Source organism: Perca fluviatilis, chromosome 9 (genome assembly GCF_010015445.1).
Source record: "Perca fluviatilis chromosome 9, GENO_Pfluv_1.0, whole genome shotgun sequence".
Lineage (NCBI taxonomy): Eukaryota > Metazoa > Chordata > Actinopteri > Perciformes > Percidae > Perca > Perca fluviatilis.
In genome coordinates this window covers 40,232,981-40,258,463 of record NC_053120.1, presented here as the reverse complement: position 1 = coordinate 40,258,463, position 25,483 = coordinate 40,232,981, and the positions used below count along the sequence as shown (strand labels likewise).

The following is a 25,483-nucleotide window of genomic DNA, read 5'->3' as shown; positions in this document are numbered from 1 at the left end:
CTGATGGACGGGAAAAGTCCGCTGTGCGTCGGGTGCAAAATAGGAATGATACATGCGTCGGTGTACAAAGGCAATTGCGCTGGGTGCAAGATAGGGCCCTCCATCTCTGTCACTGCAAGGCTAATGGCCAAGAGCTTATTTAAAATTGCCCTTGTTGGTATTCGAGCTAAGGGTGGGTGGTGGTAGTGCTAGAGTGGATGTGAATGAGTGGCCCAATTTGGAAAATGTTGTCCTGTGCATAATTCCTAATGGCTGGCCTGCATGTCACCTCACAGCACAGCCGAACCAGATACAGTATCTGAGTTTGACAAAGAGCTGCTTTGCACAAATTTTCATACATAAACAACAACACTCATTTGTCAGTGTACTCCAAAACAACCCACAGGACTTCTCCAAGTAATTAAACTGATGGAAGTTAAGCAACGTCTGACAGCATAGAACTGAGCCTGACAAGCTCTGAAATGGCCACTGTAGTATTTTTTATCAAAACACTGTGGTGTGTGTAATATACTGTATGTCTATATGTGTGTGATATATATATATATATATATATATATATATATATATATATATATATATATATATATATATATATATATATATATATATATATATATATATATATATATATATATGTGTGTGTGTGTGTGTACACACAGCAATAGCAATAACATAACACAGCATAAACAATATAAAGTGTTAAATGATTGCTGTACCGTAACTCAGGCATGTGTCGAGTATCATGCCATTATGTACAGTTGTCAGAAAAATCATTAAGCCTCTCAACAGTCCAACAATGGGTAAGTGCAGACACATTTGGCTACATTTCTCTACATCAGACATATGCAGCTGACTGCCTAAAGCAACGTGCTCATGAATAAATGTTTGATAAGGCGGTGGGTACTTCACAATGCCACCTGACATCACAGCCTCCCTCTACAACTGTTTCAGTGTACGATTAAGGCTGTGATACGTTTGACTGTTTCCTGTTATTCTCTCTTTTCTTTCTTTGGACTACTCCAGAATAAACAAGTGGATGAGCACTCAACGTTGAATCAATTAGCTGACATGACTTTTATAAATGTGTCTTTTTTTAGAGGCTAATTTTCTGGTGAGGTAGAAGGAGAAAATTACAATGAGTGGAGAATAAATGGTCACTGTAGAGAACACGTCTTTACATGCTGCAAGAAGCCTCATTACAACTGAACTAAAACTTCAACTGTCTGCTTTTCTTTATTGAATTAATTGTATTGTTTTTCTTTGTATTAGACCTATTTTTATCGGCAGCCACAGGCTAATACATTCCGTATGTGTGAAAACTTGTTTGGCCAATGCAACAGATTAATCATCTGATGTGTGACACTTTCCTGAACCCCCATGGGGAGACTCTCTTTTCACTCAGCTCAGAGGAGGGAGGTCAGAGCCGCACTAAGAAGAGCTTGTACAAATTCAGGTTTGCTTAAGGACACCTCAGCCTGCAGATGAAGGGTCTGTCCTCACTATCTGCTGCTCCAAGACATGTTATAACAGGCTTGCATATTACTTGCCAAATCACATCATGCTTGAAGAAATAAACTAAAAAGCCTTGTAGTGCACATAAACAATAAACTATTCCAAAGTTGGGCACCTTTGACAGAGTAAAGTTTGTTGGGAGCCTTTGGTAAATTGTGCTTTTGCGTGGCATTTTAAAGGCCAGCCCTAATCTCAATATAATGACTCGATCGCAGTGGCCCGTCCTCCTTTTTCCATTGCAGATTTAGTACCGCCTCATGCATGAGGCGAGCGTGGCTGGTCGTCATAGCGACGCCACAGGAAACTGCCGCGACCTAACGCAGCATGTGACTGTTTGCCAGAAGACACATTTTGTTTCAAAAGAAGCTTGAGGCAGCAAAAAAACAAAACACAGCTGGTTAAACTATTTAAAAATGGCGGGTTTGTTCAGGACAACCCCGTCTGTCCCTAGCAATGATGACGCAGTGATTAGTGACGATTCTCTTTGACCAATCAGGAGTCTGCAGGTTTTCACGTCACCTTTTGGTATCGCCTCAGCTCGCTGGGAACCTCCACAGAGGTGAGACTACATAAAGTACCTGTTGGCAGGTACCAGGGACTTGTTTTCATAATGGAAAACCAAAAAAGGCGAGTAGAGTCGAGGCGAGTCAAGCAGGTACCATGTCATGGAAAAACGCCTACTGTAGTTGAAATGGGCTGTTTGTTTGACCACTGGTCAGTATCAAACATTATTACATATTCTATTTGGTCTAAATGTAGTTTTACCAACAGACATACTTTTATTGTTTTCAGTGTGAAACAGCTATTACAATAACCATAACTGTAGAACACACTCAGGTCAGACAATTATGTGAAATGGCAAAGTTAACCGTGCAAGCTTTGATTTTTAGTGAGATGCAAAAGGTTATGTCTCTTTGCCTGATGTGTTTTCTGTTTACCTGGGCAGGATTCCTTCTCTGAGGATCTTATTGTGGTTCAGTTAGCACTGATGTTCAGTATTTGATGGGCAGTGAGTCATAGGTGCCTATGATTTCTTTTTTTACTTTCCAATATTAACTTTGCCTTTTATGGAAATATGTAAAATAAGCCAAAAATAAGCCTGATTATGACAACAGAAGCATTTTTATTTCTGTAAATGTGACTATTTGGTGCATGATTGATCGCCAGATTTATAAATGGAATAAGTAATATCTGATATTAAATGCAGTGACCCACAGTTGTTTGGATACTATAACCAGAAGTGTGCACTAGTATTTAATGTCAGTATTTTAAGTCACTAATGGAATAACTTTATACTTAAAATGATACATAATTGGGGGTCATATTACAACATGTTTATGGCTTAATAAAGAAATGTTGTAAAGTTTGCTGCTTGTAGCTATTACCGAAAACTAGTTTCAATGTGTATTTCATTCTGCTTATCTGCACCAGGTTAGGTGCAAATTGTCCTTAAACAAAACAGGACTGATCAAGGGTGTCAGAGTCACTGACATGACATGTGGTCATATTTTGAACTTTAATTAAAGTATTAGTTATTAGTTCCTTATTTAAGACATTTTTGACAGCTGGGAAAAGTTCAATGTTTGGAGGATTTAATGGCCCAATCCCAAAGTCCGGACTCACAGACTCAAAGACTTTGGTGCGCGTTCTCGCGAAATTCATAAGGGCTTAGGGTTGTCCCAATGTGGAATTTCAAATGGCGTGAGGGTTTGAGTACACACTTACCGAGCCCTTTCCGTGAGTCTGCATCGATGCAGACTTCACCAAAGGGAATTACCCACAGTTCAAAGCGTTGTGACGTTCACCGCGGAGACGATAGGGAAATCCGGAAATTACGAAGGTGAACAACAGCACGTCCAACTTGTAAAACAAAAGTTTGGAATCAGGTAGCCGTCTCCTGGGCCTTGGCCGTGTGGAAAGCAACAAACTTAAAATGAAAATTCCCAAACCGGCAAGTGTCATCTTAATGTTATTAAACGTCGCCAAGGTAACATGTGATCCCGATCCCATTTCTACCTATCTGAGCCCATGTGGCCTCACACAATCACTCACTTAGTACCTGAGATCAATTAAGTCTGTGAGTCCTTAGTCCTTAGTCCTCAGGGCTCACTTTGGGATTGGGCCAATGTCTCACAGGAACAACAAGAGTTTAGGCACTGGATGCAGTGCCCTCACTGACTAGTAATCACTGTTATCTTTTGTTATTTTTTATTTAACCTTTATTTATCCAGGTAAGTCAATTGAGAACAACTTCTGCCCAGTACAATCTGATCTGCTGGCCACTGAGCAGCTCCACTGGAGTGGTTAGGGTTAAGGGCCTTGCTCAAGGGCACCTCAGTGGTGGTAATGAGGGAGGGACAAGCGCTGCTCTTTCAGTTTCCCCACCCAGATTTTTTTTATCCTGTCAGTCTGGGTGGGGATTGAACCGACGACCTCCAGGTCACAAGCTCGCTTCTCTAACCTTTAGGCCACCACTGCCCTATAGGCCACCACTGCCCTTAATGCTGTTATGCTTAATGCTGTTAATAACCTTACTCTGAATCGTTAGGGTTATCAAATGTCAATACCAGAAATGGATAAACAATAAATAATAAAGGCTTTAGTGGGTATAATTCTCAAAATACAGATAATACAGAAAATGGTCTATAAAGGCAATAAGGACTGAAATCATTTGAAAGCTTTTCATGTGCATTCTGTTTGCTTTTCAAGAAATTGGAAAGAGTAAGCAGATACTGGCCTATTGTACTGCATCTGTTCTCTCTCTCTCTTATATAAAGTCCTCCTGAATCAGAAGCCATTTCAAAGCCCTATTTTAAGATGACCTTTCAGAATCGTCCATATATCGAGTCTTCTGCACTGGAGAAGCTGAGGAAAGCATACAAGAAGCCCAGAGGACATCAAATTAAAGAGTAAATGTTGGAAGTGTGTGTGTGTGTGCATGTGTGTGCATATCTGATAATTGTGTGTCAGTGTATTACTCTTTATTGCTACAACTATTTCTTTATTCAGATGAACACAATTATGCAGTTTATATTTAATATGCATGTGGAAATGTCAAATTAGTACTTGAACTAAGGATTAATGAGGCTAGTCAAGCACTTAGGCTCATTAATAATGATTTCAATACGGCGTGGTGGTGCATTTAAATTGTAACAGAGTCAAACTTTTTGACTAGCCGACTGAACTGAGTTGGAAAGGTCAGGCTGATTATCATTTTTATTTACACATAAAAGGTTTAATATGATGTGAATAATAAGGAAAACCTCAGAGAAAAATTATCAACTAAAATAATGGAAAAAGGCAGACATGTCAGATTTGCCATGATCTGACTTTCTGTAATTTTAGAGGTCAGTCCCATTCATCACAAAACCTCCGCTAAGGACATACTGAAATGTGTCAGAGGAAATGACTTGTATTTGTCAATTTACTATTTTCAATAAACTCCATATTTCCACATTTACCATAATTCTAATAACAAACTAACTTTCTTCCTTAATCGTGACACATACACAAAGTACAATGTAGTGCAATTATAGTACTGCATTTTAACCCATCCTAAGTATTAGGAGCAGTGGACATACAGCATCCGGGGAGCCAGTTGGGGTTCGTTGTCTTGCTTAGGGACACTTTGACATGTGACCGGAGGAGCCTGAACTCAAGCTCTGAGCATCTAATATTGAGGCATGTGGGTGATCCAGTTCACCAATGGATGATAATGGTCTACTGAGCCCACTAGTAGGTAGAGTGGAGGACTACCGCCTCAATCTGGTAATGATAAACAACTGATAACACCCTTTTGATCAGCTGATATCCACTACATCCAAAGCGGGTGAATCTTTTTGGGGCTTTTTTTGCCCTTTATTTGATAGGACAGCTGAAGATAAGAAAGGTGACATGCGAAAGGGCCACAGGTTGGACTTAAACCCAGGCCAATGCAGTAAGGGCGGTAAGGACTAAGCCTTAGTACACGGGGTGCTTATTCAACCAAGTGAGCTACCAGGGCGCCCCGCGGCAGAATCTTTCTGAATGTTCGTATGGGTTTCTTGTAGTACTTAGTGATCATTCGAAGAAGTCTGAAAAATACCTTTTGTCTTGATAATTAACGGTTCGCTAAGCCCTGCTCTCCTTCGTTTCTGTTGCTACATCCTTCAAGCTTTCCATTCTTGCACAGGATATATGTAATGTAAAATAAAGTATGTTGACAGAGGAAGCAGCAAAAGCATTCGTATTTCCAGCCAGCCTATCGATTTTGTCTGCTAAAATGACAACTGTCACTAACAGATTTTATCATCCGGAGCGAGCTAAGCTAATGTGTTAGTCGTGAACAAGGTTGTTTTTTTTTTAAATGTAACTGATGTTGCTATTGAAGGCTGACCACAGAAACAATGACAAGAATAAGTGAAGTTATTGTTACTTTGAAAACCACATAGTGTATTTCAACTGTGTGGGACAGTGGTTCCCAAACTTTTTTTTTATGTGCTAAATTGACACAAATTAGACCAAGGACCCCCAGATTTCATTCCAGTGGCCCCGATCTGATTCCCGGGCCCCACTTTGGGAACCACTGGTGTGAGATGCTGAGCTGTTTTCTTATGTTGCAAACAATGGCACTGAGTGGCTGACTAAGACTAAAACTGCTCCTCACTCTGCTGGTTTCTTTATGATAATGTCAAACCCGTTAGTCAGTTACAGTACTGAACACAAAACTTCAGACCACTATATATTCATATATATATCAGTCCTTTCTTATTTTTGTGATTGTTGCGGGCAAAAATCCTTGATTATGTGGCACGTTTTCTTAAAAAATGTGATGGAATATGTGGGATATTTATGCAATTTTATGCGATGAAATTGCGGGAACTTGCAAAAACTGCGGTTTGATGAAAAAGAGAAAAAAAAAAGTGATGCCCCCAACATCCTGCTTTTCGATGATGTTCATGTCGCGTAATTACGTCACTTCATAACGTTCCCATGGCAACAGGGGAAAATGGCTGCTCTTGTGTGAAGTAAACGCAACATTTTTGAAGTTTCTGTTAAGATAGATGTGACTTTTTTGCAACAAAAATGCGGGGATTATGAAATCATGTAAGCCCTGCATATTTTGCGCGGAAATCAACAATTTATAATTAAAAAAATATATATTTTTGAAAAAATGCAGCCCCCGCATAAATATGCAGACTTATATTAGACTGATTATGCATTGAATTATGCGATTGTATAATTGCGTTTTTCTGGAGGGACTGATATATATATATATATATATATATATATATATATATATATATATACAGTATTTATTATTATTATATTTTTACAGTCTAAATAAATATACTATATAAAAATTGTTGTGTTTTTTCAAAGTCAAGGCCTTTAAATAGCCCATTAACAGGAGACCACTATGATTTTTATCTTTGTGGAAAAAATGTCCACGTAAGATGGATGGAGTGAGGAATCTTTTAACTCTTATCATAATCAGACAAGCTGAGGTCACCTCTACAAGGGAGAATCTCTTTCTGCTGAGCAGTACCCATTTACCCATAAGAGGCACAGCATGACGAGACAGAGGGCAGGTGAAAAGGTTGCCCCAATATGGCATAGAGAGGAGCAAGGTTCACCTTGTCTAAAAATTCACATCATACCTTGTGACCTCACACGTAACGTGTGACACGTTGATTTAACTGTATCTGATGGGAGCTCTTTGAAATGTCCGATGCAATCTCAAAGACTTTCTTTTGATAAACCACAGGGATGCACTCGTCTGACTGGGAAGGCTGTTTGCTTGACACAGGATAGCACAGATCCCTATGACAATGCTTGACCTGTGCTGTTCAGTGAGCAGCATGACTTGCAAAATGCTCAAAGGTGCAGTCTTTAGGCTGTACCTATATGATTTTTGCCCTGATTGCAGTGCATGCTAGAGTTCTTGCAAATGAAGGTAGCACACCAGCAGTAACTAGTGCAGGGGACCATTGTTCCCAGCACAGGTCTACTGTATGAGCTGTATGAATGACAATATCAATCCTGTCACATCATGGTGGGACATAGGGAGGCAGCACAAGGTGTAGTTAGTCACAGTTTAAAGATGATCTTAGAGCAGGGATCTTCAACAGGGGGTCCGGGGACCGTAGGGGGTCCTCAGAGTCAAATTATTGTTAATTTATGAAAGTTTTTTCAAAAATGAAAAGTATAGATCCCCACTGCTAACTGGCCTATATGTAAGGTAGTCACTAAGGTGGCCATCCACAGATACAGTTCATCTTAAAAGGGTGATAGAATGATTATATAGGGTATTTCACACTTTTCCTTAAGGTCCTTAAGGAGTATGTAACATTGGTTGGGATGGAAATGGCCTGGTTGATATTTTATTGGCCCTTATGCATCCCTGTGTTTTGGCCCTATTTCTTCCAAATATGGTATGCTCATGAATATTTAGATGAGCTGCGCGCTGATTGGTTGAGCGAATCCCCATACACACACATTAGAGACGAGAAAGTAGGTCTCATATTTCAGACACTGTAATGTTTCATTACCAATTTCACTTCTGAGACTTTTTTATGCGAGAAATCAACTATATAAAGCTCAAATATGGGCCGTTTTACGAAAAATGTATGGCTAATTGCAAATTTGGTAAGATGTGTTGGACTTTAGGAGCTCCACACAGTCTGACGAGAAAGCAGCAGCCTGCTGGGCTCCATACCCAGGGCAAAGTCACCCTTTGTGGATTACTGCACTACCAGGGCTCCGCGGAGCTGGGCAGCTGCCGGAATAACTATAATATATTTACAGTTTGAATTTCGTCACAGCACTTATATTACAAGTTCCCCAAGGTCTTATAAAGCTAACAGTTGAGTCCGATTTAAATTTAAGGCATTTTTGTGAACGTGAGGGGTCTTGTTAGGAGGAGCAGCTAGCTAGCTATGTGTCCCATTCAATACAATGGGAAAAGATCGCGGCTAGCTAGCTTCACTTTCGGCATAACTATAGTATATTTACAGTTTGAATTTCGTCACAGCACTTATATCACAGGTTCCCCAAGGTCTTATAAATCTAACAGTTGTGTCTGATTTCAATTTATTGCATTTTTGTGAATATGAGAGGTTTCGTTAGCTGCTAGTGTCCCTTCAATCCAATGGGTAAAGATAGTGGCTAGCTACCTACACTTTTGGCATAACTATAGTATATTTACACTTTGAATTTTGTCACGGCATGTATATCACAGCTACCAAAAGGTCTTACAAAGCTTAGCTAACACTAACACGATTTCAATTTAATGCATTTTTGTGAATTTCAGAGGTCTCGTTAGGAGGAGACTAGCTAGCTCTCATTGATGGACTCCAGCTCACCGCGGCTCTATCAATGAGACTCGCGGACAAGAGGCGTTTATTTCCCCAATCGTTTGTTTAAATAACTCAATTATAAGATTGCGGGCGTAACAAGCTCGCTGACTGCACTCTCACACACCGGCCATTTAGCAGGAAGAGGGGAGGGAGAACATCGAGCTACAGGCCCTGGAGCTCTGTCAGGGCAGCGGCGTTTGGTAGTCCGATGTAGCAACCCAGGCAGCACCGGCCACTGAACTCCGACACACATTGCAATTAGCCATCAACTTTCGTAAAACGGCACATATTTAAGCTTTACATATGTTCATATACAGTACAGGCCAAAAGTTTGGACACACCTTCTTATTCAATGCGTTTCCTTTTTATTTTCATGACTACTTACATTGTAGATTCTCACTGAAGGCATCAAAACTATGAATGAACACATATGGAATTATGTACTTAACAAAAAAGTGTGAAATAACTGAAAACATATCTTATATTTTAGACTCTTCAAAGTAGCCACCCTTTGCTTTTTTATTAATAAGGGAAAAAATTCCACTAATTAACCCTGACAAGGCACACCTGTGAAGGTAAAACCATTTCAGGTGACTACCTCATGAAGCTCATTGAGAGAACACCAAGGGTTTGCAGAATCAAAAAATACAAAGGGTGGCTACTTTGAAGAATCTAAAATATAAGACATGTTTTCAGTTATTTCACACTTTTTTGTTAAGTACATAATTCCATATGTGTTCATTCATAGTTTTGATGCCTTCAGTGAGAATCTACAAAGTAAATAGTCATGAAAATAAAGGAACACATTGAATGAGAAGGTGTGTCCAAACTTTTGGCCTGTACTGTACATCGCATAAAAAAGTTTCAGAAGTGAATTTTGTAATGGAATAGCAGAAATCTGCGCGACCTAGATTCAGAAGACTACCTGATCTCAGGTCAGTTGTGTAGCCTATGTAAATGTTGGGGCGTGACAAAGAGAGAGACTAGCTAGAGCCAAATGAGGAGGAGGCCCCGAGTTGACGTCAACTAGGCGGCTCGTTGAGATTCACCCGTTTTCAGAGGCAGTTTCAAATTGTGAGATTTGCAGAGGAAAGAGGTGTCATTGGGATTTTGAGGTTCTATGTATGTCCTATTTACCCACCAAACTGTCATTTTTCAACTATGACAAGGTAAAATCGGTTTTGCATTCTATCACCCCTTTAAGGGTTCACTACATGTATGTTTAACATGAAAACATGATTAGTGATGATTAGTAGGCTATTTGAATAGCTTAGTATCCTATGCAAAAAGGTATATAGGCTTTAGGCGGCCCTACACATTATTGTAGGCCCAGTTTATTAGGCAACTTCATTTTATACAATATAAATATATGTAGTAGGGGGTCCCTGCTCCATCTCTCTTTCAGTTATGGGGTCCTTGACCTAAAAAAAACGTTGAAGACCCCTGGATTAGAGTATAATGATGGTAAATAAGTACATTTACATAAGAACTGTACTTAAGTATCATTCAGGTACTTTTACTTTTCAGAGGGAAATATTGTTTTTCAACAGTTGACAGCTGTGATGGTGACTTTTCAAATTAAGATTTTACATAAATATGATAAGTTTATCATACCCCATGCCTGGTTAAAGATTAAACCACTCAATCCCAAACCTTTTAAGAAATGTGTCTAATCGGGCCCCTTGTCATGTTTCAGATGTCTATGAGTTGTTAGCATTTCCAACAAAGAGACAAAAGTGTTCAAGGCCCGAAATAAACTCTGTTTCTATAATACAAATGTATGTATCAGACCTTCTTTCCTTTCCCATTAATCATCTCACAACCCCTTAGATTTATCTTGCGACCCTCTGGAAGGGAACCGACCCCTAGCTAAGGAACTATAATACTTAACTGTATATTCAAGCCTATTATTAATATGAGCCCAAGTCCCACCATTGTTTTTATTTATTTTACTGTTATTATGTTTTTCTATTGTATTTGGGGTATTTCATTATATAAAATTGTCTGTAATTTTATTTGCTGGATTTTACTTACAGTAACACTGTAAAAGTACATTTTAGCTAAATTGTTTTAATTCAGTTTTCTCCACATATCGCAATGTTGTTCCGAAAGCAATTACGAAATTACTTCTTCCACCACTGATCAAATCACTGTGAAAATGCCGATAGGTACTAAACTGCAACAGCTGCTATTTTTCACACTGAGCATGCGAACACTAGCAATGGCTTACTGTATACCTTGTCGAGCTGGAATATGTATACCATACAGCACATATAGAGTAGGTGCTTCTCACATGCTCCCCAGGTTAATGGTTTAAAAAGAGGAGGAGGATCAGGGCCTAGAGGCATGAAGGAAGCAACAGGGGCCATGTCAACTAACGGCTGAGCTCTTCAGGGTCACTCATTTTCCTTTGTGATGTCTCAGAAAGGCATTCATGTCCCTGTGGGCTCATCTGGGAGCTGAATTTAACCGCCTGATACAGCACTAGTCAGTCCCAGCTGCCTGGAGTCGCAGACAAACTTATCTCCCCCTTACCTGTCTCTCTGAACAGCTGTGACCCTTGCCACAGACAGCCAATTACAGGCAGTGCTTCAGCCGAGAGCTTCTATTCAATGACTGTAAACACAGCTACAGTACAGTGTGAGAGAAGGGGAGCTGACAGGATGCAACTGTTCTTACATTTTAGTGAAATCTCATGCAGATGGACAATCCTGAGTCTTTTCGGTGCTATCACAAATTTGAACAGAACTATTATGAACTGATGGCCTTTCCAATTACATCATTCATTTTTACTGGAAAAGAGGAGGAAACAAGAAACCGACAATGACTAGGTAATCGTGCATTTGTTTTTCTTTACAACGTGAAAGGTTTCTTTCACCATCACTAGCCACAATCTCACTACCTGTCCTCTGCTCCTCCATCCCAATGTTGTATGCAATAATAAACTATTGATTAAACTATTGATTGATGGTCGCATCCCTCTAAGATCTAATACAAGGAGACCATATCATCTGGCTAGCTAAAATGAAGTGAGGACACAACACTTTGTGCAGCTAACAATTATTTGTATTATTCATTTTTTTAAATGCCCATCACAGTTTCCCAGAGGCCAAGGTCACATCCTTTACATGCTTATTGAACAGTCAAAGCAACACATCCCCACATTCTAGAAGCTGGAAGCAGCAAATGTTTGGTATTTTTGATCGATAAATGACTTAAAATGCTTAATCAATTATCAGATTATTTTTTATCTGTTGATCTTTTAATTGGCTCTATGTGAAAACCTATTACAATTCATCCTGAGGGGAACATTAATGTGTGTACCAAATGTCATGGCAATCCATCCAATAGTTGTTGAGCTATTTTAGTGGTGGACTGACTGACTGACATTGTCCTCCCTAGAGACACACTGCTAGCATGGCTAAAAAAGCAAATAATATAAAGCTCACAAAAGATACTGGAAATGTGCAAAGGACTGCAGAATTGCAGAAAAATGACAGGTCAACCAGGTAAGGACTCTCCATTAAACTGGCAGCAGTGATCAATCCCTGTCACTCGGTCCAGTGGAAATATTTTCTGGCAACCTTGGCTTTCACCATGTGATTCTTTGATTTTAATGACAAAAGCCTACACAGCATTGATGCAGCCACAAACACTGCCTTAAATGATATTTGTCCCAGTGTACGGCGGTCTTGCTGTGAGACAATCTTGTCTAAGCACAAAGCAGAGTTTCATGTAAACCCACGTGCAGACATTCAAGTCAGTAATTCAAATATAATCTGTTACAGAACAAAATCCCACAAGGAATGGCCTTGCTTTCTTTTCATCATCACATACAGTACACTTAGTAGTTCCATAACATTACCAAGCGATTGAATATTAAGTCTAACCAGACTCTCATTCATCCGTCTTTTAACATCACTGACCACTTCCACTCCAAATTGCAAAGTATATCAGGCTTTTATGTCACTGGAATGAAAATGATTAGTAAGCAGGTGGCAACATGGGAGGCAGCGTACGTACCATCGGACTTTAGATATGACATTTTTGTCATTCACTTGGCTTTTTTCAGTCAAATCAAGCTCACAATCAAGTTTCACTGTATGCAATTTAGTCATACAGTCAATCAGTCATAGTTTTTTCTGTAGACTATTGAGCACATTTTGCACCAGTTTGAGTTCCTCCATACTCAGTGTAGTAAACATGTCTCAGTGCCCTTACAGTGTCACTGGAGAGGACACAAACTGAAACCACTGCCAAGTCCAGATGACATTAACTCATGTCTGCCAGGTCATTTCCTGGAGTTATTTAACTGACAGAAGGGTCCGCCTGCTGTAAATATCCCAAGTAAGGTCAAGTTGTCAAAAAAACCTAGTCCTGCTTGGACAGATACACTGAATGTGTCCAGAATTCCAGTAACACTCCCCTCAAAGAGGAGAGCAGCTTCTACCACATGATACACATTTTAGTGACCAGGGCTCTGTGGAAACTCAGGCATTTGCAATTAATGATCTGAATTGTGAAACTTTTGGCTTTTCTCTAAATGTTCTAAAGCAACACACACTGTTGGCATCTCCTATTGTAGCATATGACATTCTGCAATATCACACAAGAGGGTGTGCTTTAATGTCATTATTGAGTGCAGAGATCCGTAAGCGTCACTGAAGTGCCAATGATGACATTAAAGTACACCCTCTAGTATAATATTGCAATTATACATACAATAGTTACCAACAAAATAAGATATAATCAAACTGTATTCATAGTTTTAGGCAATTTGCTCACAAATATATAAAAAAATAAGACCAAGAGGATTTCTAGTCTGAGCTGAGTCAACCTTTAGCCAGCAAACTTAAGCTAACCTAACGTTAGCTTTGTAGAGATCGTAGTTTCCCAAACTGAATAAATACTGAACATATGAATGCAAAACTGCTCTGCTAGCTCAATGGACAGAGCGTTAGCTACTATGTCCGCAAACTTCACATGTAGGCTATTTTTAACATGGCACCAACTCACCAGCCCAGCTAATGTGATTCAAACATTTCAATAACTCCAGGGCGTTGTATAATAAGACTACTGTACTTACTTTTAATACTATGAATAACTTTATATTTGAAATGGAAATGGCGGAGTTACATTTTTTGTGATGAGCATGGTGTGCTATCATGCTGAATTGATCCCCTTCTAAATGTCTAGTTGACCAATTAGATTGCCTGGTCAGATCTTTGTTGTATAATGGACATTAAAATGTATATATATATATATATATATATATATATATATATATATATATATATATATATATATATATATATATATATGCCAGCCTGTCTCATTGCTAAGTTATGTGTCCAAAATTACAAAGTTTCTGGAATAAGATTTTCCGGGTTTTTTCAGATACATTGGGCATACCTTTTGAACCAGATCCTATTTTAATTATACTTGGAGTTTCTGAGGAGTTTTTGAGACTTACACTGGTGCAACAACATTTTGTTTCATATGGTTTCATTTCTGCTAAAAAACTTATTCTTTTGTTTTGGAAGAAAAAGGAAGTTCCAACTCTTAAACTGTGGCTGACAGAGTTGACTGGTACACTACATTTAGAAAGAATTAGGTATGCTCTAAAAGATTTTGTTATTTGAAAAAATGTAGTCCCCTTTTATTTCTTTTTTGCAAGCTAGTGATTAATTTGTACGCCTTCATTACCTGCCTTTACCACTGGATAGCACTTTTGGGTGGGGTTGGAGATGTGTGTTTTTATTTCATTTAATTTTTTTAAGTTGTCAGTTTTATTTGTTTGCAAAAAAAGTGTAGTTGCAAATGATCTTCTGCTGGAATACCAAATAAAAACATTTTGAACATAAAATATATATATATATATACAGTATTTATATGTTGTAAGGCAAAGAGGGCGTACCTGAAGAACTCAATGAAGGAAAAGCCATAGCCGTGTTGTTCAGCAATTCCTGCACACACAACGTTGGCTGATGCTCCTATCAATGTGCCATTTCCTAAACAGACAGGAGAACAACATTTAGGACAACTGTTAATCAAAATGTTCTTATTTTTAATTAGGGAATTTAATGTCACATAAAATACATAGTTATGAAGAACATCAGCACAATTACAAAGCATCCAACATTTATGCACTGCTATAACAATAATCTCTCAGTATTTTCAGCCTTAATCTAGTGTAAAGTTTTACTATTTCTAATCTATTGAAGGCAGTGTTTTGACCATCAATGTGCGTATCACTCCTGCCGTTCAATTCTGCTCACATCTCAAAAGGTGTCATTGTGGGGATGGAGCTTGGCGGTGGCAACATTATACTGCCGATCGATGCGGACCTGTCACAGTGCAGTTGATTAAACTGAAACACTATGACAGTTCTCTAACTCTCTCAGTCTTTTGTCCTTCTCATCCACACAGAGCCACACTGTGCTGAAGGGCCGGTAGAGCCTGGGGTGTGGTAGAGCCTGAAATAAGGCCAGCTTTGAGGGCCCACAAAAAGAGCAGACTGACCTCTCTGGGGAGTGACACAGCTGTACAAAGTGTGGCTGTCAGTATATGATTTCTCCTTCTGGCAGAAGCCATCGATAAAGATCCACACCTTTCAAATAGCAAAATAACTATAAAGTCCCTGGTGACAGTGAACAGTTGTTGTGTGTTTTGAGCCCAAAAACAAACAGTCTCATTCCCTATTTTTATAAATGATAGAGGCTTACCTCCAAGACAGGCTCCCATGGCCAAGGCAAAGATGAGAGGTTTTATTGGCAGGTTCACATCTGCATCCTGACTTAAGTTGATGAGAACTGGAATCTGTGAGTACAGAGATAGAAAAAAATGAAATGTAAAATATACACTGCTTCTAGTGTCTTAACCATTCTGGCAGAAAACCATTTACTATGCAATGCTTTTCCAAAATAATTTTAATAAGAGAATTAAATGAATACATATTTTAAATTTTTTTTCAGTTGAGTAGTCTTAAACTTTCTTTACTAGCAACTCCCAAATACATATCCATCTATGTGATGGGTTTAACATGCAACATGCGGTAGGTGATGAGCCAGATCGGATCCCACCATAATGGCAGTAGTGTGTTCTCAACCATGTGCCAACCGTTTTAGATAGTTTGATTATTTTCTGAGGAATTTACTTAAATTTCTGCATCTCCTCTGAATATTATTCTACGAAAGAAACATTAAAGCTTTCATGTGCTTTCATAGTGAATAATATATATATATATATATATATATATATTTCAAGTCAAGTCTTTTCTCAGCTTCAGTCTATTGTGACAATCAGGACATGCTTTCTTGTCAGCTGTGCACTGAACTGAAAATGAATGCGATTTTAAGTCTTCTTTTATTGGTAGAACAACTCTTGCATGGGGCTTAAAATATGGAAAAACTATCGGAGAAAAGGACATCTTCAAAACCCCTGGATACACTGGTCAACTAGTCGAGAAATCTGGCAGTTTAATTCTTGCCAGCAACATTTTGTCAGTGTGATAACATCTATTCTTTTTCTCACTGTCACATTAATTGAGCACACTGGCGGCCCTCTGAATATTTGATCTCTGTACAGTGTATTGATTGTTCAGCAGAACAGACAGCTGACAGCAAAATTGGTAAAAAATTGGTCTAGAATTTGTAACAGAATTAATTGAAAATATGTCTGCACAGATAAAGTAGCTGCAGTTCATGCGTGTCTGTCTGGATCCTGCTATATTCTAACAGCTGTTGTATGGGAAATGAGATACAGTACTATTTTGTGGGTACCAGTAGATTAGTCACTCACAATCCAACCTTGAGTAAAAATGAATGAGCAAGGTAGCTAGAGTTTGTTCAAAGTAACATTAGTAAGAAGTAATACATGGTGGTTAAACCCATCTCAAGTCAAGTGATTTGGTAGCTCTTCCCTCCTGTTTGTGTGTGTGATTCCACAAGGATATACAGGAGTGTGAAATTAAAGAGTCACGCTGAAGCCTCTTACCATGGTGGCAGTGAAGGGAATGTTGTCAATGAGAGAAGAAGCCAGAGCCGAGACCCACATCACCAAGATAATTGCTATAGCCAAGCGCTGGTCTTCTGGCACCGCCTGAGAGGGGAGATAATAAGAGTGACAGATAACTGATACATTCATTGCCACTCAGATGCACACGCCCCCCCTCAGCCCATCACTGATTTAAATCAAACACACCAATTACGTGACACTGAACCTCTCTTCGGGGAGGAGAGGCTGAGAGGATTAAGCCGTTTGAATGTGGGACACGACCACAGGTGGTGGTGTCTTTGAGTTTTATCTCTGAGCTTTGCCGTACATACAGCGAGGCCAATTCTCCACACATGACAAGCATGATGTTGTTTCAACTCTCTTGATGGTCTTCTCTTAGGTATGCATGGCCAGGTTAAAGGAGGCAATATCTCCTCCTTTCACCTGTCCCCTGCTTGTATCCAGAAAGGAGGCAATGCAATTCTCCCCAGCATGTTGTCTGTTGTTTGGGGAGGCTGAGCAGGTCAGAAACCATGAATAGCACACCACCTGTCATGTGTGATTATTAGACTTATAGAGGCCCACTGTCTAAACGCAAGCTGACGTACCCATTACAGGTGCAATTCTCTGCTAAGAGACACCTCGCTTGCATGATGCACACAGGCTAGAATACTGGTGAAAATTACCTCAGACCCCTTCAACGGGCTGACAGGAATCAGATGTAAACAAAAATAATTGAATTCAGAGCTGTGCAGAACAAAAGGATCAATATGCATGAAATGCAATATCATGTCACCTGTGCCCAATTATCAATTGTGCCAGTTGCATGGAGACGTAATCAAAGGAAAAACTCACTTTTATAAGCAGTGCTGTCTGTTCTCCAATATAGTCGATAAGCTGCAGCTGGGCTAAAGCCTGAAAAATGAAGAGGAGAAGATTAATATGAAGAAGAAAAAAAGATCGGAGGAGAATTAAGTTATAGGTGGGATTAAACCAAGAGAAGAAAAGCAATCTGTTTTTTATTCAGCAGCCATTAAGTAGACAGAGACAAATCTATTCTTGTTATTGTTATTGACACAGAGAACAAAACAAATAGTCATACACTGGCCGTTCCTTATTGGGAATGCTTTGTGACTTTATAATGTACAATGTTAAATATATTCAACATATAGACTTACTAGGGCCTACATCTATATCAAAGACTCAGAGGAGGGAAAGAGCAAAGCATTTAACATTACGCTTTTAATTCTTTCACTGGGAGGCTCATGGGTAAAGAAATAGATAATTAAGATTGTAAACTTACTGACTGGTTGAATTTCTCTCACTGCCCAGTGTACTGTAAATAGATCTAATCACTGATCCTGTTGATTTTTAGTATCTCGTAAAGATGCTTGTCAGAGGAGACAATAGCTAAAACCTACATTCATCCCAGTTCTGGCTCACTTTTCATTTGATATATTTACCAGTTTTTGGTTTCCACAATTGGGTGTGGAGTCCAAAATCCCTTCAAAAAATATAAATGGGCTTTCAGTCAATGCTGTATGTTAAATACCTCCATCAAAACGAAGAGGGCGGCAAAGAACAGTAGCGTGGCCCACTCCACCCGGTGCAAAATAATCTCGAAATCCTGGATGTCGGCCAGAACCAAAAGCCACAGTGCACCCAGGATAGCAATCCAACCTGAGAGAGAGAACAAGAAATGCTGCCTGACATCTCTCTTTATGGCTAGAAAACACTCTCACACACATAAAAACTTGTACATGGCCTTATCCAACAGGCACATTTTTCACAGATTTATAACAAGACATATCACACATGACACATTGGGATCCTTAGGAGACTTTTGATTAAAAAAGTGTTTGTTAATTAATTAAATGAAATGCAGTTCCATCTGCTCTTTGTTCACTGATTCTTTTCTTTAAACACAACTATCAAAAAGAACAGCAACCTTTATTAAATGTTAAAGATGCTACCACTGTGTTTTTACATCTAGTCTTCACTTATTCCCATCTTTGCTGCCCCATATAAGTCAACAATCAAGAAATATCTAAAACAAATGTACGTGTGAAAATGAAATTGCCAGAAAATCAACATGTGAGAATTCAATCTGGTGTGGAGTGTTCAACGCATGCCCTAACTATAACCCAATAAACAGATCATAACATGAAGTACCCTGTTGGAAACAATGAGTGGAGTGTTTGGTCTGTCTTGCTGGGTTTGATCAAGCATTCATTATCACAAAAATGTCATTTCAACACATTCTAGACTGGAGGACAAAAGATGGCACCAGCCTGCTGATATTACCAATGAGAGGGTGTTTTCGCAACAGTGTGCATCCACTTGGAGACAATTTGATTAAACAGGTGAGCACCAGTAATTGCCTAGGTCGAGGCCTTTGGGGAAATAATTTCACAACTGATGAGAATTAGTAAAGAAAGAAGAGCAATGGAAAGACACAAAGAGGAGAGTGACAGAACAAAGATTAGAGACAGCGGGACTGAAAGACAACATGCTGTGAGAAACTACATTCTTGCAATTGTTGTTTCTCACAGCATGTTTACATGTCCAGCCTACCGAGGTGATACTGGTAGTCTCTGTACATTTGTATTTTTATTTATTTTTGGGGTATTTCTGCCATTATTGGATAGGAAAGCTGAGACATGAAAGGGGAGAGTGAGGGGGGAAGACATGCAGGAAAACCATCACAGGTTAGACTCGAACCCTGGACCCTCTGCGTCCAGGAGTAAACCTCTGCATGTGTTCACCCGCTCTACCAACTGAGCTAATGTGCCACTGTACATTTGTATTTTTAACAAGGCAATTTGGTTCTCCATCATTGACTTTAATCTCTAGATGATGATACATTGTTAGCATAAAAGCAAATTTTACTATAACATAGCAGATTACAGAAACAATTAGATTACTCAAAATAAGTGTCCCAATAACCACTGCAAAGTTCTCGGATTCTTTGCAACAGAGGGAAAAAAAATAAAGAACCAACATATGACACTTTTGATTTGCTCACTACATTGATATTTCCAGAGGCTGCATCCTGAACAGAGCCAGGAGCAGCCAGCAGATAACAAATAGCTAAAGAGCTCTCCAATTAAAAAGAGCTTTTAGGCAAGTCTGAGCAGTTTGTGATCAACTCATCTATCATTCGCACGACAACAGTGCCTGAGACAGGAAATGTGCTGTGAAAAATGTCTCATTGCAGCACAGGTACACAGAACAAAGTAAATTAACACAAGGCCAAAAGATAAAGAGATGTGTGCTCTGGCTAGAGTCTCTTGCACACTTGTAAGCATACGGTTAGAAAAGATTCTGTGATGTTTGGTCTCCTACTGCCTCGCCAAAGACTCACAGTAATTTAAATGTTGGAGTTTAACCAAAGTAAATGAAAAATACTCTACTGAAACATAATTCATATCTCTAAAAACCTAAAGTCTTTAAATGTTCAATGATTTCATGCTAGTTATTAGATTTCATGCTAGTTATTAGCATGACTTTTCAACGACTTTCACTGGTACACTCTTCTGATTTCCTGCATGGGGATCAATAATTATTCTTCCAAACCACAGTTGTAACTCACATGAACACACACATTAGAGGGATCAAATGACCAGGCAATAATCAGACTGAAATTAAATCTACCCGTGTGAAGTTAATGACATTTTAATGAGGCTCAATTTTTAAAACATGTGTGAATGAATAGACTGGGCTTGCTGCAGTACTCAACCCTGACTGTGACCCGCGTGCATTAATGAGAGCCGTGTTTGGACAGGCGCCTATCCCTCCACAGGGACAGAAAAACACGCCGCTGTGGGGTCATTCCCATTTCATAAATGTCACCGAGAGGTAACCTGAGCAGTGCCTGTAATTAACTGAGCATGTTTGGTGACTGAGTGGCCTCAGCAGCGAGGGGAGAGATGACAGGGTGGGTATGAAGACAGCCATCTTCATTTAGGGATAGTGTTAGCATTAACGAGATGCTGTTAAGGTCATCTACCGAGCACACATCAGCGACATCACAGTCCAAAGTGTCGGACAGACAAGATATAACCCTCAACCTAGTCTCGCATTGCCAGACCTTCCTCCACAGCTCGGCGGAGGAGGGTCTGGCTAGTCCACACAGCATTCCGGGATGGGAGAAAAATGTGCTCTGGTTTATTGGCATTTCTTTAAACCAATCACAATCATCTTGGGCGCCGCTAAGCCCCGGACGGAGCCACGGTGCCTCTGCAAACTAGTCTCGGGAAGGAGCTTGTTTTGGTGGAACATGTGTACGTTCAAAAGTAGTTTTAGTCGTGCAACAGAAAACTCTGATTGGACAGATAGTCTAGCTAGCTGTCTGGATTTACCCTGCAGAGATCTGAGGAGCAGTTAACCATAGTCCTCATAAATCCACCGGAGGTTAGAACACCAACATAAAGGAAGAGGAAGGGGACGGACATCCGGCCAAAAATGAGAGAGTCGGTGTCACCAGAACTATCCCGTAAATGAAACGTCGTCGATATACTGTAGACTACTACATGTCCACATTTACAAACATGCTCAAAATATGCAAGCAAGCAGATTTAGAGCCTTGCTTTTGTCCAGGCCGAACAATCAGCTGAATGGTAACATCCATTCATATTTATACAGGTGTATAGTAAGTTCATAACCTGACAGTGATACTCCGATGCTCAACACCACATGCTGCTGCAGCTCCCTTCACCCCAACCTCTGCAAAACCTTTTTTCAATAGATTTGTCAATGGATACTGATGGACCATTGACATTTGTCACAAATAGTAAATACATTATAAAGTCATGGATGGGTTTTTACAACCATATTTTGTAAATATATTACAAAATGGCATCAATGGTTATGACCTTCGACTCTAGAACTTATTTGTATTAACACGTGTACACATGTTTGTCTGTAACACGGTATTATTGCTGCCAAGATATTCTTTAAAAAGAAACACATCAGGTCAAATGTGCATATTGTAGTTTTGCCGGAACATTATTCATCAACATAGGTTTGCAGGACATAAATAAATGTAAAGTGATGGGTCTAAATGCAGCTCAGTATCCATTTAATTTATTGGTTGCATTTGCTAGTCAGCCCATTATTTGGGCTCATTTCAAATGCAAGGACCGAGGAAGCTGTGTTTCATAATTACTTGACAGAAGCTATAACCACCCAGTGGGGCCTGTAAAAACAGCGCTATAATGACATAGTGCTGCGCTTACCGAGCTCAAGATGAATGCTGGGAACGAAGGAGTTGAGAAAGAACATGAAGATCACCACACCAAGGACGGACACACACTTCACCAAGAGAACCTTGTCGGTTATTCTGTGCTGTGGAGGAGAAAAACAATTGTGTCTAGTGGGGGAAAAGCTTTTAAAGTTTTATCATCAACTGATGGTATTTGTCTCAGGTGAAGTTTCAAAGACCAGGCTAGCTTTATTATTGAGATAACATCTATGCACCACAGTCAGAGTGAGTGAGGGATCTGTCTGTATCAAAGCCTACCTTCTTTTGCAATTCTTGAATGTTTTGCTCCCAGTTCTTGTCCTCTTGGGAAATTTGGCTGTCGGACACAGCAACATTTTAATCTCATATTATTTTTGTTAAAAGCAGAAGAAAAAAAAAACATTTAATTATACACTAATCACTCTATTTAAAAATATTGTGGGAAATTGTGCCTCTACCAGCTGTTAATGAATACATAATGAATGTTGTTGAATGCTGTTTTTAGGTATTTGTTGGAGTGTTGTGTGTATGGTACTCTATTTCCCAGTGATATGAAATTGTTTTTGTGCTATAATTGCTATACCTGTCTGTAAAACATCTTGGACAAGAGGACATAAAAGGAAACTATTCTTGGACTTCCTCATGCTTTTGACCAAAACATAAATAGAAAGTACAATGTTGTGTATTAAACAATAAAAAAAAACTTCCAAAAGTATTTAACAATATTATGATGAATGAATGAAAATGAATTATTTGTCTCATTCACATAATATGCACCAATAATGTCTTTATCGAACTATACTGTAAGCAGAAAAAAAATAGATTTCTTTATGAAAAAGCAAAAAAAAAAAAGTAAGTACATAGAATGTGTTTGTGTGAGAGGCGATAAAAACATTCTAAACAATGACAGATGCAGTATATTTTCAGTTTTCAGTGTTTTCTTTTAACCTTTGGAAGGTTTTCATCATCTTGCGGAGCAGACTTTCCAGGTTGAGGACCTTTTGCATCAGGAGGCATTTCACAGCTGTCTCCTCTCGGCTGGCAGGGTTAATGCGCTGAGCCGTCTGCCTCCAGACCAGGATCTCATGCTTGAGTTCTGGAGGAGCAGGACAAACAGAGCCAAAGAGAAAGCCTGCATGTTAAACACATGGACTACACAGTCATTACAGTGGTGAAGGACCAGTACAGTATCTAGCATGTTTATAGTGGGGGATTTGGTTTGTAATAGCTCCTACAGCCGAGGCTTACAGAGAGAATATAAAGATGTTTCTGCTGTTTTTGCTGTGAGCCCCCATAGAGGAACTAATGCAGCCAGACGATAGGTACATTGACCAGATCAGGAACAGCCAATGATGAAGCAGAGATACAGCCTGAGGGAGCTGAATGCCTGTGCAGATATCAGTAGGTGCCATCCTTTTTCAAGAAGGTTGCTAGGTGACCTTAATAGGATCTAACTGGCACAGGAAAAAAACATTCCTGTAAGCGAATCTGCACAATTACCAGTCGTGGCAGGGGCTTTGAGCTGATTTAGCTGCATTTTTCCAAGGTAGGCCAGGTTGGCGGGAGAAGCAGACACTCCACAGGGTGGGATTTACAGATGGGCTATCAGGCCTGCACTGAACGGTCCCCGCAGTTCCTTCAGCCTGCCTCGGGCTCAGTGGGACAATGCAGCTCCGAACAGGGAGTCTTCCTCACTCCTTACATGTGGTGACTGGGGAGCTTGGTGGTCTGTTTTAATGATCCCCTGCTGAGGTTCTCTCTTAGGTGGGCACTGTACTATTGTGGGTAAACACTGATAAGAGGTGGCTGTGTTACTAGAACACACAAATATCTCTGTTTTATTACTTTTATTACTTTAAAAGAAAGAAACTGCGGTGTACCACATTAGCTAAATAGTTTATACAATAGCACAATTAGAAAAATACACTAACAGTGAAATCAAGATTAGAGCGCTGTGCTGCTCTCTCTTTCTTTTCTTTTTTTACTACAGACTAGTCAAAGACAACAGCTGAACATCAGAGTAAAGGGGTTTTTCTGAGTTGAGCCATGTGGTGTCGGGACACCGGCTGAGTCATCACACTCTTGAGGGAGCCGAGCACAGCAAATGATTTTGAACTAAGTCTGACACACACTTGTTGTCAGACAGAATGGGGACAGTGTGTTTAGGGGGTTAGGGTTAGGAGCCAATGACATGACATGAAAAATGACAATTCCACCAAAACTCGACACTCTTTACCATTCCGCTATCAGGTTTGCCACAAATGACCCCTTCAATACACACTGCACCCTATATTCACGATTCACTCCTTCCCTTTTCCTAAGTGGCTATGCCACTTGTCAGGCCGCCATTTAATATAAAAACCTGTTCTTAATTACTTGCCTGTAAAAATAAAGGTGAAATAAAAAATAAAAAGCCAGGAAAAACTTTTGGTTTGGTGGCCAATCATGTAACCGGCGATCCGACTTGGCAGTTGGTTTTGAGGCAGTGTGAGATTCCCGTACAGTAAACGGTAACATCACTGCCTCTATCGTGGTCACATGAGGGTAAAACAGGAAACACAAGCACTCCACTGCCCAGGAGTTACTATAACAGCTGAATGTTTCCTGCAACAAGCTCCAGCACAAAAGCACAGTCGCTCTGTCTCTTTTCTTTTTCTTTCTCTTTCTCCGTGAAATGAAGCTGCTTTCAAGTGCGGTCGGAAATGTCGAGATTATTAAATTATTTGACGGAAAACAACAATGTATAATATAAAGTCTACATGTGTTACATTGGGGGGTTAAAGAACAGAACAGGACATCACACAAATGGGCCAGTGTGACCACAGCATGTGAGCAGAGTGGAGCCGTGAGAATTTCCGCTTCTCGCTCACAGACCTGTGCGTTCTCTCCGCTCCGTTGCTCAAAGCCCCCCTGCTGCTTCCGGCCGCTCCGCGAATTATCATTTCACACTCAAATTTAAATTTCACCACGCTCTACTCACATCGCTAAGGCTAAGCATGTTTTATGGTTCTGCGGAGGCTCCACGCAGAGCTTTCGCAGTATATACTTGTGCGCTGGTGTGTGCGTCGAGCAGGCATGTGTGTGTGTGTGGGGAGTGGGTGATAGAGCGAGGGAGAAGTGACGGCGATTAGCTTCGGAGCGAGTAGCGACTCTAGAGTCCTAGTGAGAGAAACAAAGAGTCTCCCCTGTTCTTTCTGACCACGGTGGGAAATCTGGAGCAGGAGAAGTTAACCCTCTCCTTGATTTCATGTTGTTGATGGAGAAGGAGAACCAGGAGATGAGTCGGGGGAAATGCAATGCTATCAAGCCACGGCCAAACGCCGTGTGTCGCTGCGACGTGTAGTTACATTTTTCGAGAGGTGCACGTCAGGCTACGGCGTAGGGTCTGGTGTAGACA

At 39.9% G+C, this 25,483-nt stretch overlaps 1 protein-coding gene across 2 annotated transcripts in view; it reads right to left on the bottom strand.

The window, feature by feature from the left end:
* The window catches only part of oca2 (oculocutaneous albinism II), a 54,226-nt gene that overhangs the window by 1,788 nt on the left and 26,955 nt on the right, over positions 1-25,483 (bottom strand). For both annotated transcript variants that reach the window (XM_039812530.1, XM_039812531.1), the window contains exons 16-23: positions 23,035-23,182; positions 22,366-22,423; positions 22,082-22,190; positions 18,397-18,524; positions 17,700-17,759; positions 16,845-16,949; positions 15,575-15,668; positions 14,767-14,860 (exon numbers count right to left, since the gene is read on the bottom strand). In XM_039812530.1, coding sequence (XP_039668464.1) covers positions 14,767-14,860; positions 15,575-15,668; positions 16,845-16,949; positions 17,700-17,759; positions 18,397-18,524; positions 22,082-22,190; positions 22,366-22,423; positions 23,035-23,182 — 796 coding nt within the window. The remainder of the gene's footprint in view (positions 1-14,766; positions 14,861-15,574; positions 15,669-16,844; positions 16,950-17,699; positions 17,760-18,396; positions 18,525-22,081; positions 22,191-22,365; positions 22,424-23,034; positions 23,183-25,483) is intronic.